Source organism: Macaca mulatta, chromosome 14 (genome assembly GCF_049350105.2).
Source record: "Macaca mulatta isolate MMU2019108-1 chromosome 14, T2T-MMU8v2.0, whole genome shotgun sequence".
NCBI lineage: Eukaryota > Metazoa > Chordata > Mammalia > Primates > Cercopithecidae > Macaca > Macaca mulatta.
This window is the reverse complement of record NC_133419.1, coordinates 121,090,795-121,104,632: the sequence shown is the minus strand read 5'-3', so window position 1 is coordinate 121,104,632 and position 13,838 is coordinate 121,090,795. Positions and strand designations below refer to the sequence as shown.

General features: G+C 35.3%; 1 protein-coding gene across 4 annotated transcripts in view; it reads right to left on the bottom strand.

Annotated features, from left to right (window-relative positions):
* ARHGEF12 (Rho guanine nucleotide exchange factor 12) overlaps positions 1–13,838 on the bottom strand; it is a 148,689-nt gene that overhangs the window by 68,665 nt on the left and 66,186 nt on the right. For 2 of the 4 annotated variants that reach the window (XM_015115966.3, XM_077964534.1), the window contains exons 2-4: positions 10,281–10,304; positions 8,600–8,685; positions 6,977–7,033 (exon numbers count right to left, since the gene is read on the bottom strand). In XM_015115966.3, the coding sequence (XP_014971452.2) occupies positions 6,977–7,033; positions 8,600–8,685; positions 10,281–10,304 (167 nt within the window). The remainder of the gene's footprint in view (positions 1–6,976; positions 7,034–8,599; positions 8,686–10,280; positions 10,305–13,838) is intronic. The other 2 variants (XM_015115967.3, XM_077964535.1) reach the window with 1 other exon arrangement.

Sequence of the window (13,838 nt, the reverse complement as noted above, 5' to 3'; positions counted from 1 at the left end):
CTATTAGTATTACTTCAGAATACAGCAAACCTGTTTTCTCCAATTCATAACAGTCTCAGTCTGATAACCTTCCCTCTTAATTACAGCTAAAGGAGAAGATGAGGGACAAAGAATAAAGAGGAAAAGGAAAAAGAACCATGCACACATCCCATTCAATTTTTTCTTCTCCCCAAATCCACTATATTAGCCACATTTACTATTTTATATTTACTGCTAGTGTGAGGCTGATGTACTTGAACATGTACTTTAAATCAGCAGACCAATATAAAAAGAAAACATACCTTACACATACAGTCAATTCACAATCTATCAAATACAAATCAACCATACTGTTCTGTCCCGTCTATCTGTGGTATCTGCATAAATTTAGACTTGTGGTGACAATTAACTGAAAACGAAGCCATCCTACCACTCAAAATTCAGAAATCCAGTCCTTCAAACGCTCAAATCTATTATGTTCCCTCTCATTCAAAATCAAATGAAATGTTTTCCCTTTTTCTTCAGAGAAATATTCTGTTTCTGACCAGAAGCTGTTTTAACCCACCACAGAGGGATAAATTCCACCCTCTGCAAAACTAAAATCACCACTACTGGCTAAATTATCATATCTTTGAAATATCCTTTTTGACATACACACACAAAAATCCTACTTCTTTTGTTTGTTTTAGCAAATTTGCATTGAGCATCTGTCCATACTAGTTATTTAACACTGCAGTCCATAGGTGCTGTGAAGAACCCAAAACTACTCGGAGTCTTTGTTCTCAAAGAACATAAAATCCTGGCAGGACAATACTGAAAACAAATGGAGAAAAAAATGAAAATGTTTAAGAATCAAAGAATGGTACAGATAATAGGCCCTGTATGTTACAGAGAAAGTCAAAGATAAAAGTAAACTCATAACTCCAAAATAGCAATCTTCAAATTTTATTTTAAAAAATCCCAAAAACCAGCTTTCATCATTTTTACTTTTTCTGATTTTTACAACTCATATAGTCCATGGTTTTGTTTTGTTGCTAAATCCTTTATCGTCTGGTATAAAGATTATTAACCATAACTACCATACAAATGTATGTATCTGTGAATATGAGTTTTGTAAGGCCACCTAATTACTCTGATATGTGCTATATGCCAGCACTTTGCATAAACACAGGCAGAGTGTTCAAAAAGTAAAACCAGTGAAACTTAAAACTTCCTTCAAACGTAATCCTAACAGGCAGGCACAGTGGATCACACCTGTAATTCCAATGTTTTAGGAGGCCAAGGCAAGAGGACTGGTTGAAGCCAGGAGTTTGAGCGCAGCCTGGGCAACAGAGCAAGACCTCTTCTCTACAAAAAATAACAGTAATAATAAACACATGTTTTTCAAAAAAACAAAAGACTTAGTCCTAGTAATACTTCTTCGGTCCCATTGTTCTTGGTGCCATATGAGTATTTCTTCAGAGCTGTTTTTTTAAGTGCATATAGAGTAATGGTAAATGAGTGCATACCTCTATCATTGCCCTTATCAAAATGTATTGCAATTCTTTTGTACTAGACTGTGAGCAACCACAAAGCAGGTACAGTCACTTATATCTTTGTATCTCTATCCTTTAGTATAGTGCCTGGCATATAATGGGTGCTCACGAAATAGTTATTAAATAAATTTGAATTTTATACATGAAGGAAATTTTAAACAAACATACTCAAACACTTTCTAATTAGAAAAAAAATCATAGCCTTGAAGACTATGCAAAGTAGAGAAACATTTCTATAAGAACACTAATTAACCTTCTGCCCTGGCAAAATTCCAACTATAATAATTTGATTTTCCATCTACCCCAAAATAACTCCTCTAGTTACAAAAAAATGTTTATGTCCTGTCTCTTAGAAATCATATTTTGCCTAGAAGCTGATAAACCTGATATCATGCTTCATCTCATCAGTGAAGTAAAGGTGTTATATCAAATTTACATAAATACTATCCTTTTCTAAGTTTTATTTCCTTATCATAACAAAAGACATATTTTTTCTGTTATAACAATGTGGCATTTAAAACCAATATAAAAAGACTGCTTCCTTCTTACTCAATAGATAATTACCAATGATCATATTTTGAAAGTGAAAAAAAATGAAGTTTCATTCTATAACTATTCCTGAAAGAAGGCCACAACTCCTACAATGAAAACAGAGTATGGAGCATATTAATGAAAATGGAGTGTTAAACATGTAAGATAACCTGTTAAATCTTCCATATTACATGGACTTTAGTGAAAGCACATTAGTCTTTCTTCACCTTTTATTTTATTTCATGACCAAACTTCTCTAAGTTTCACCTCTTAAGAATTAGCTTCAGGGAAGGGAGTGGAGAAGGGCCATGTGCAACCTCATAAAAACAGCTCATTTTAAACTGGTGCCAGACATACATGTTTTATGAGTAAGACCTCAGATAATCCTTTGATTAAGAAGCTTCTTGATTCTAAATGCACAATCTTGCCAGCAAGAGGAGCCTTACATTCCAAGTATGCTGATTTCATTCTTTCAGACCACTACCAGAAAAATGTCTCTAAGTTACATTTTCTTCTACCTTAAAGTTTTTCAGAAGGAAAGAAAGATTCAATTAGGATAAGTCAAGATCTTATTCTATCAATTTTCTCTACTAAAATACTTCCTATGTCAATCTCAACAATCATTCATTCAAAACTCACTTAATGAGGGCCTCCAATGTGTTCAGCATTATGGGAGATGTAAAGATAAACAAAAATACAAGTAATTAAATATAAAACAAGATGACAACATTCAGAAACAACAAAAGTAGCTGGGCAATCCTAGGAAAAGGCAGTACTTGAATTGAGCCTTGAAAGATGAGTAGGATTCTAAGTTATAGGAGGTAAATCATTCAAGACAACAGAAATGGCATGTGCTGGCCGGGCGCAGTGGCTCAAGCCTATAATCCCAGCACTTTGGGAGGCCGAGACGGGTGGATCACGAGGTCAGGAGATCGAGACCATCCTGGCTAACACGGTGAAACCCCGTCTCTACTAAAAAATACAAAAAACTAGCCGGGCGATGTGGCGGGCGCCTGTAGTCCCAGCTACTCGGGAGGCTGAGGCAGGAGAATGGTGTGAACCTGGGAGGCGGAGCTTGCAGTGAGCTGAGATCCGGCCACTGCACTCCAGCCTGGGTGACAGAGCGAGACTCCGTCTCAAAAAAAAAAAAAAAGAAATGGCATGTGCAAAGGAAGAATGCCAACACGTATTTGGAAAATGAAACTCTGAAGGAGAATCAGAGTAGAATAAATTGGAAACAAATTGTGGCATTATCTTAACAACTACCTGTACTTTCTTAGCAAGTGAATGACCAAATTCTTACTTTAGTAATATTAATCTGACAAGTCAAGGCAGAATATAGAATGGAGAAAAGTTAATGAATCAATGTGAAACTGAAATAAAAGTTATGAATCTATTAAAATAGTCTAATAAAATGATGGACAAGGCAGTGGGGTTGAAACCAAAGAGTGAAGGATGAAAAATATTATGATGGTAGAATCAAGGGGACCTGGCACATAGCTGACCACAGGGGAAAAGGGAAAATGGAGAAGTCAAATATAACTTTAAGGAAATATAAGACTAGGTGAATGGAAGAATGACAGTGTCATTAAAAGAATCAGGGAAATAAAGAGGAAGATTGATTCGCAGCTGTAGAGAACAATGATGAACTCCAGTTCGGTCGCTCTGAATTTATGGGACACTTAGACTGGAGAATGGAAGAAAGATTGGGGACAGAAACTTGGGTCATGCCTACACGTATAAGACAAGAGGGAAAAAACAATCAAAGAGAGACAAAATAATTACAAAGAGTAAAGAACCAGGTTGATGTAATATCATAGAAACCAAAGAAAAGGCGTTTTGGCACAAATGGAGGAAAGGCCACGTGAGACAAACAGCAAGAAGGCAGCCATCTGCAAGCCAGCAAGGGAATCCTCTGACCTGACCACACTGACATCCTGATCTTGATCTTCTAACCTCCAGAACTGTGAGAAAATAAGTTTCTATTGCTTAAACCACACAGTCTATAGTATTTTGTTACAGTGGCCTGAGCACACTAAGACAGCTTTGAAAAGAAATAAATTATTTTCTTGCACCGAATACTGTCAGCAGGAATCTGTTCATGACACCATGACAGCTGTTAAGCAGCAGCTATGGTCTAACTCAGAATTCACTTGCTGAATCTCTCATTTCCTACAGTAACCCACAAAAGTATTATTAAAATTAAGTATTATTAAAATTGTAGATCAGAAAACACATCCATACACATTTAACAGACTCTAACAGCTAGAAAGGGAAAAATAAGGGGAAATGGAATAAATAACTCACTGACCGCACTGGGCAGAAATGTAACAAAAAAAGTCAATACAAAGCAAACGCTTTGTTTCCTTTTAAGGTGTACAAAGTAAATCTATTTCACAAAGTAGCTCTAAAAATGCCTAGGAAGCCAGGTGCGGTGGCTCATGCCTGTAATCCCAGCATTTTGGCAAGTCAAGGTGGGAGGACTGCTTGAGCTCAGGAGACAGAGACCAGCCTGGGCAACATGGCAAGACTTTGTCTCTACTATTTCTTTCTTTCTTTTTTCCCCCCTGGCAAATCATTCCTTCAACAACCTCATCTCTATTAAAAAAACAAACAAACAAAACAGCTGGGTGCGGTGGTGTGCACATGTAGTCCCAGCTACTTTGGAGGCTTAGGTAGGAGGATCACTTAAGCCCAGGAGGTTGAGGCTGCAGTGAGCCATGATCATGCCATTATACTCCATCCTGGGCCACACAGCGAGATCCTGTCTCAAAAAAAAAAAAAAAAAAAAAAAAAAAAGCCAAGAAAGTTTAAAATAAATAATATGTGAGTAACTAGCATTTTTGTTAAGTACCCACCTAATGAATTTTTACCCCAAGAGAAAACAATGTATAATTTCAAAAGTTTGAAGTGGGCTTATAATAAGACTCTACACTAAAGTAGAATGTCACCAGTTGCTATGATTCTACTCAGTAGTTTCAAGCTTTTCTGAATTCCCAGAGAGACTTTTTCATCTATGTTAACTGTATGTAATCTAAAGAAGTCTATTCACACAGGTTATAAAATATTTGTAATGTCAAAGAGATTTATGTTAGCATACTAATTCTGTTCTAATCAACTCATCCCTCCAACGAGTGCTTTTTGAGGACTTGTGGACTCAGTTCCTTCCAAAAAAGGTATTTCAAGGGTTCTCAAAAAACACACACACAGAGAAGCCACACCTTACTTCCTGATTACCACTTAAAATGTTTCTATCACTACCAAGCCAATGGCATGTCTGAACTAGTATTAATATTTCTATCACTGTTGAGAAGAATATTAGTATAATATTTCTAGTCAGAGGTTCCTAAATTGTTAGTCTTCATCCAAAGCAACAACAAACTTCTAAATACACATCGCAGATATAGGAAAATGGAGAGGAAGATGAAATAGAACACTGCAAAGGCTACTGAAAAAGAACAGAGCTATAAAGATAAAGTTCATGTTCCTAAGGAGAGGATAAACTGTAGAAAGCTCTTTATACAGAACAGAAAGATAGAGTCTCGAGGAATTAGGTATTTCTTACTTATCAGTAGCCAAAATACTCTGGAAGGAAGAAAAAGCGTAAACTTGATGTGCCGCAAGGCATAGTATACATTTACTGCTGAACTACTGTAAAAGCTATACACAGAAAAAACACTGGTCACAAAAACCCAAGTAAAGAACCATGTCTATATGTCTTAACATAGCAGCATTAACTGGTTTAGAACCAAATACTGAGCTTTCATAATACTAAAAAGTATCTGTTATTATGGACTCAAGTGCCAGCAGATGTGAACTGTCAAATGTCTTAAAAGGGGGAGGGCAATTCCTGTATTTTTTTCCTCTCCTATATATCAAGCTAGGAAACATCTGCACCTGGGGGAGCTTCTACTCTATAGACTTGTGGCTCTATTAAAGATGACCTGACTTCCCTTTGAGGCCAAATTTGGAATCTTCCTAAAAAAAGAAATAATTTATCAGTCTTTCAGAATTATTTTTAAAGTCTTAGCTCCAAGTAATTCCTCTCCTATTCACTTTTCTCAAAAAACAAAAAGCCAAAAAAACCCAAAACCAAACCCTAATCAGATCCCAAAAGAAGGAAAGAGGGCAGGTAAAACTGCAAAGGAAAAGGAAAAATAGGTATGAACTTCACAAATACGGTTTATTGTATCTTTGGAAGACAGGACACAGTCTATAAATATTAGCATTTCAATCATCTGCTGCAAAAGTTGACCACTCAGGTTAAACTTGCTCTTCGTTAAGATTATTTTTAAAAGGTACCATTTTGAAAATTTCCCATTCCGATTAAGCTTCAGAGAAATTTCTCAAAGGCATAAATTCTTCAAGCTATGAAAATAAAATACTTACGTATTTTTGCCATCGTGGATAAATTATACAAGAATGACTTTTCCACATGACGAGGCAATTAAAACTAAACAAACAAAAAATGAAATAAAAATTCCAAAGAACTGCTAATACATCTAAATTACACCAGTATTATACTTAGAGGAAAAGACTTAATTCCTCAAATTCTTCATAATCCAAACTCTGCAAATGAGACGTGGGAAGAAGATGACAAGAATTCAAAGCCCATTCGTGTTATTTGGAGGAACCTGACCCAAACATATTAGAGATAATCACCTTCCTACCATAAACAAGATGGGAGAAGATGGGCAATGTGGCCTACTCTTAATCTACAATGTTAGTTTCTAGCAACCTTAAGCTTCCACATCACAGCCACGTTAAAAACCCCAGGCTCCCTTTCCCTGCAGTAGATCATGCCATGCACAGCAGACACAAGAAAGGCTGCAGTTATTTTTAAAAAAAGAAAGAAAGAAAAAAAAGAACAGAAAAGGAACACCATGAAGCAAGCTCCAAAGGGCAAGTCTGAATTAGCTACATTAGCTTACCATATATCTCGGATCTACTCTCCTCTGAACTAGACTTTGTCTTCTTGGAGGAGCTATCTGCACAAGAGCGGGAGAAAAGGAGAGAGATATAGAAAATATGGAGACCAATGTAAGGGGAAAAATTCATGGGGAAAAAAGAATGAATCATGATCAAGTTAAATCGTGCAAACACAAAGTATGAATATAACAGATGACAGCACTTAGAATAGTCACAAACAGTACAGGTAATGACATATTTTAAAGATTTATCGAAGAAAAGACAGTGCAATAAAAATATGTTCAAACAAAACAACACATGAATAGTATACAAAATATATCACCTGATAATTGTAGAGATGACAAAAGCACTAAAAGCTATAATGATCTCATTATGAAGCACTGCATACATCTTTGCTTAAATCTGTCTTTGGAGATGGGCACAGCACAGACATAGATACAAAATAAACCTAACAAGATTATATTTTTGTGAACATAGGGCAGAAATTTTTGACCTTATTGGCAAGACAATACCTAATCATGTAAATGAAAGCCTCTGAGCCCCATGACTACAAAATTAGGCATCAGAATGGAAAATTCTCTCTTCATGGAGATCCGTAAGTGACATAATACATATTTCCCACCACCAAAGCCTCCTAAATTGATGACTGGAATTTCATTTTACCTACTCCCCGAAATGCAGAAAATGATTAGCTATGTGCTTCCTAGATAATACTTATAATATTTTTTCAAAATAAAGGAGTTTATACTAATAAAGTAAGAAATGTCTTAGATACATAAAACATAGTATTCTCTATATTTAAAATTATATTTCTAAGTAAAAATACCTAAAAATAGAAACATTATTTTTATGTATCTGAGATTGCGGGATTTACTTCGTCTCTTGTCAAAGGGACATGCAACTGAATAAAATCGTATGTGCACAAAAAATATATGTCAGTTTCAAATGACAAAAGCAAGATTACCAAGCACTTTCTATGAATCAAATACTGAGTAAGTTTACAAGGAGAAAGCAAAAGGAAAAAGCCTGTATGTTATATAAGGAGATCAATCTGAAAGTCTGTTAACGTGACAACCCTAAGAAAGACGACATTGCTTAGGTTGAAAGACAGTTCTTTAAGTTCAGAATACTTTTTAACTGAAGAGAAAGGAATTTCTATTCATTTGTTTACTCTAAAATGAGACAATCATTAATTTGTGAAACTGATTTATCTAAAACTCCAATTCACCATAATCACAATTGAATTTTTAGATGACTACAGAAGTGTAGAGTTGCTAGAGCCTTGGTTTTATGACATACTACTGCTTATACCAAGATTCAACTTAATACTGAGTCCTTGATCTGACCAAATCTCCAATTATTATATAATCATTTCTATTACTATCACTATTTAAAGATATAATATACTCTACAATGATACTTCTGTAGTGGAATGTACAGTGTTGGAAGTTAAAAATGCTTGCATTCCTGCTAAATGCAAAGGCGTTATTATGATATAATTGGAGGAATGTGAGAGTCCTAAAACAGATCAAACAACTATTTCTGAGTGTTTCGGGTAGCTTAAGCTCTATTATTCTGAACTTCACTACTCTCAATATTCTTTGAAAGAATGAATAGTGTTTTACCTGTGGGGTCAAAATCATGTGATGCAATGCGCTCAACTTTCTGCTTCTTATCTGTTGGTGACTCTCGGTTCAAAATACTTCCATGCCTAAATTAAAGCAAAGTAATCAAATGCTCAGTGCAAGAAAATCATTAGAATAAAAAATTTAAAATTCCAAAAGTGGATCTTACAAGAGAAACTAGGAAATCAGTTTACTTTACACAGCACCATAAGCCTCTCTAATTACATTTTTCAATAAGTTTTGGTGATACACAGTCTATTTACTCGATTACAAAAAGTGCTTAAGATAATTAAAAATAGTATTCAGCATTAAAGTCTCTTTTATTCTTAGAAGTAACTGCTTACATTTTTTTTGTATGGTTTTCACAGGTCAATACTATCATTTCCATTTAACAGACAAAAAAAAAGACACAGTGACTAAAAGGAATTAAACACATTCTCCAACTCTACATATGAAATGTCAAGTTCAAAATCACTGCATAAATACAGCATGCATGAGAATGGTTTAAAATTTAAAAAGCAAGCCTTAGGCCAGCCTCATTTTAAGCCTGCCTAGGTAGTTCTAGCCACAGAAGTCTTAGCCAACCACTTTAAGCATAAATGACATTATTATTATTATTTTTCTATGGCTTAGCCAATTACACTGATCAGATAATGATTGGGTGACAAGACTATAACAATAACACACATGTACACATACACATATTCACTGAAATGCCAAGGTTAGCATTGGATCCTGGACTATGCTGACACTAAAAATGATAAAATATAAAAATTAGGAATGACATACTACCTACATTTTATATTTATGATAATTAAGATAACAGAAGAAATGCTGAAAGCAAAAACACTGAGGAAGAGGCATTTAATACCTGGAAATGAATAAATATATAGACATGGATACAGGCATAGATATATTTGAACATTTTGGAATTTTTTCTTCACTGTCTTAAAGTAATTAAGACTAGGCCAGGCGCGGTGGCTCACGCCTGTAATCTCAGCACTTTGGGAGGCCAAGGAGGGCAGATCACGAGGTCAGGAGATCAAGACCAACCTGGCTAACACAGTGAAACCCCGTCTTTACTAAAAATACAAAAAAATTAGCCGGGCTTGGTAGCGGGCGGCTGTGGTCCCAGCCACTCGGGAGGCTGAGGCAGGAGAACAGCGTGAACCCGAGAGGCGGAGCTTGCAGTGAGCCGAAATTGCGCCACTGCACTCCAGCCTGGGCCATGGAGCGAGAACAAGTCTCAAAAAAAATAAAATAAGATTAAAAAATAAAGTAATTAAGACTAAACTAGTGCCAAAGTTCATTAACTAAAGGCAATTATAGTTACACAAGTGATAAAATATATCAAAAACTAGCATTCCATTTTCACCTCCCAAGCTACTCATAATTCAAAACAGTCACAAATAGATTTTAAAATTAAGTCTCTTCAGAGTGACCTTAAATATCATTTTGAACAAATTTTTTAAATGCTTATATTAGAAGTATTATCAAAACAATGCTGTCTTCCAGAAAAAGTAACATCTTTTATATTTTAAGTTTGTAAAACATTTTGAAATTTTGAATTACTTGAATACACATTCTCAAAAACCACAAAAATCCACCATAATTTCAAAGGCATGTTTATAATTAAAATATAACCTAAACTTGAGTATGAAGTGCAATTGAGCAAACTTACCTTATAGGTTTTTTGAGGGGAAACCTGAAACAAAGAAAAAATAAGGATAGATGGAGTTATTTTACTTATAAGATTTTGTTACTAAATTTATTCATCCTACTGAACCAGAATAAGAGATTTAAATCTTATGGTAACTTTCCAATAGCAAGAATCAATAAACTGCAGGAATAAGAAGTTGAACACCATGTTTAAGTATCTTAACTACTTTGTTAAATCTTAAACGGCCAGTGCATTTACTACCAGCTGTCCTAGAATATAGCTTTTCTTTTTAAAAATCCCAATAATAACAGCAACTGCTAAATTTATAAAGGGCTTACTGAACGCTATGAATTATTTTCACACGTATTATCTCATTTAATCTTGAAAAAAAAATCTCTATGAAGAGATATTCTTTCCATTTTATAGATTTTTAAAGATCAAGACAAAAATAAATATTTTGTCATTAAAATATTATTCTCACTGTTTTCCTAGAAGGGAAAGTTCCTTCCCTCCCATCACTTCACACTACTTCCCAAAATATCTGGGTGTTGATTACTGCACTATTGATCTATGTCATCATGATCCTCAATTATTAGGTTTAGATTTAATTACAGATATCTAGAAAAAAATTAACATTAAAGTACGATCAGTTAGAAAAAATACCTTCCAAAAGTAGAAAACAAAAGGTACTTTCCTGTTTTGTTTTTCTGGGGGGTCCTATAAGCTGAAAGAACTACAGCTTTTCCTCCTGGTTGTCTCTCTTTTAAATGAATACTGCTGGAAGCAGTATTGATGGAAGCAGTATTTAAATGAATACTGCTGGAAGCGTTTGATGCTATATATAAATGCTAATCTAAGTCTTCTCAAATATCATCCCACGTTTTCATTTCTATATTTTAAATTATTTCAACCTATAGCATTTTATGTAAAGATTATTTAGTAATAGGAACAGTACTTTATTAAGAACATCAGTAAAACTAGGGTTTTAAAAAAGCCTATTAGTAAAGACAGTAAGAAATAAACATAATACAATGATACTTCAATGACTACAGTTCATTTGGCATGGAGGTAGAAACAAAACCTCTAAAATACAAGCTGACTTACAATTCCCTTCGACACCTATTTAAACCAAAACTGATCCATAGAAAAAAGACAAAGAATCTAAGACCTTTCCTAATCAGTGATAGCATGTTAACTCACAAAGAACTAGTGATAATAAGTAAAGGGGGTTCTGGGACAAGATGACACTGCTCTAGAGAACAAACTGACTTTACAGAAGACCACGAAATCTTCAGAAATAGGAGTTCCTAAGCAGTCTGTCCATAACTGTTGAGGTGGGAGAGGGAGGGAATGGGAACATGTTTCTTAATTTACAGATGAACATACAAGTTGACAGAAAAGGATTCCAACTGAGTTTCTGCAAAGGATAACAATTGTCGTTTATCAACCTTAGCCGCTCGACCTCACAGCCATTATAAAAACTCCTACCCTAAAACAATGCTGCTTGCGTCAGGGAATGCAACATCCAGGGGGATGCTGGTCAAGAATCCCGGAAGTTCCCAGACTACTGATTGTAAACCAGTTTCCTGAGCTATTTTCTCTTACAAGGTAATGAAAAAGGAGAGGAAAAAAGAGGACAGAAATGGAATGAGAAAATGAACAAGGACTACACCCACAGTCCAACTTGCTTATCATAATCTACTTACTACATTCAATAAAGTATAGATTAAGAACTTCTCAAATAATATTAAAATCATAATTTTTTCTCTAATCATTGAATTCTACTTTAAAGTATCTGCTAAAGCAAATAAATACATATGTACATATGTGTGTACATATATGCTTATATGCATAAGTAACAATGTCAAGAACCTTCTTGGCTATTTCATTAGTTCTCTCTGCTTCAGCTAGGAAAATCACCAAGCTAATCCTATAGTTTTGCAAAATCCCTACCATATGCTGAATATTGAGACAGATGTAATCAGAGAGCTGGAAATAGAAAGCTAGAACCTCAAAGAAAGCTTGGGGCTAACGTTGCAGATTTGAGTCATCAACCTACTGATGGTCACTGAAATTTAAAACAACAAGGAAATCTGAAAAAATGCCGAGGCTCAAATTTGGGGGAGAAACTAGCATCTGCATGATTGAGAATGGAGGTAGGAGCCAATAAAGGAGATTAAGAAGATGAGTTAGAAAAGAGAAAGGGCTGTCCCAGAAGGGAAGGAAGAGTAGATAATCAATACTATAACTGCTACAGAAAGACAGGTCTGAAAGCTAAAAAGGGGCCAGGTTCTAAACAACAAATCAGTTCAACCATTAGTCCAATGAAATAAATTCTGGTGAACAAAACTCCTGTATTTTTAAGTCCCTGTCCACTGTGTAGTCTAATCATGAAATCATGACAGTATCTTTTGGTTAGATATTTATGTAGAACAGCTGTATGTGATTATGACATAATGTTACAGGTGCCTAATGAAACTGTGCCTGGTTTTTGAAAATATCGTATTGATAACTTGGACATTTGGTCAACAATGTATATACTGTGTTTACTTGTATGTGTGTGTGTATATATTTTTCTATTAATCGATAGCAGAAAAAGTCAAATTCCAAAATGAAGAACCATGATTAATAAAGCAAAGAATTATCAGGAATTTGAGTCTCTGAGTCACTGGGATATGGTGGCTAGCTGCCCCCTCCCCTCCCCTCCTCTCCTCTTTTCTTTTTTCAACGAACTCTCGCTTTGTCACCCAGGCTGGAGTGCAGTGGTAAGATCTCAGCTCACTGCAACCTCCACCTCCTGGGTTCAAACAATTCTCCTGCCTCAGTCTCCCGAGTAGCTGAGGTTACAGCTGCGCACCACCACGCCTGGCTAATTTTTGTATTTTTAGTAGAGACGGGGTTTCGCCATGTTGGCCAGGCTGGTCTCGAACTCCTGACCTCAAGTGATCCGCCTGCCTCGGCCTCCCAAAGTGCTGGGATTACAGGTGTGAGCCACCGCTCCTAGCCTGCCTTTGCTTTTGATTTTGTATATTAAGCACAGCTACATTTTAGAAATCTTAACCAAAGGCCTTAAATGTTCAGAATACATTTATTCTCTCAACTCAGAATGCCTTCTCCTTGTTAAATTCTGAGTTCTAATTTTAAAGCCCTAGGTGGTCCTTCCCAATGTGTTATTACAGTGTAGAGGGAAATGTGATTTGGTAGTTAAATAACCCTTACCCAATAAATAATGTATACTAGAGTAGGACTTACATCTTAACCAAGTTTAATTATTCTAACAAGCATACACAAACACACAATTTTATAACTGGAATAGTCCTTTAATATTGTTAAAAAGAATTTCTTCTGGACTTAAAAAATTGCAAAGGACCAGAAAGTTTTATGTTGTCATGTATTTGCTTATAATAAATAGCCTACTAGAAATCTTTTTTCTTTTATTGATTTCAGTGCGTAAAGAGCCTTCCAACAATACTTGAGTGAGAAGTGTTCTGAAACCATATGAGAAGAAATGCTGATATCACACTCAAACCTGAATTCATACCCTTTTCTCTCTCCTCTAGGGTATTAGATATGTCTTCC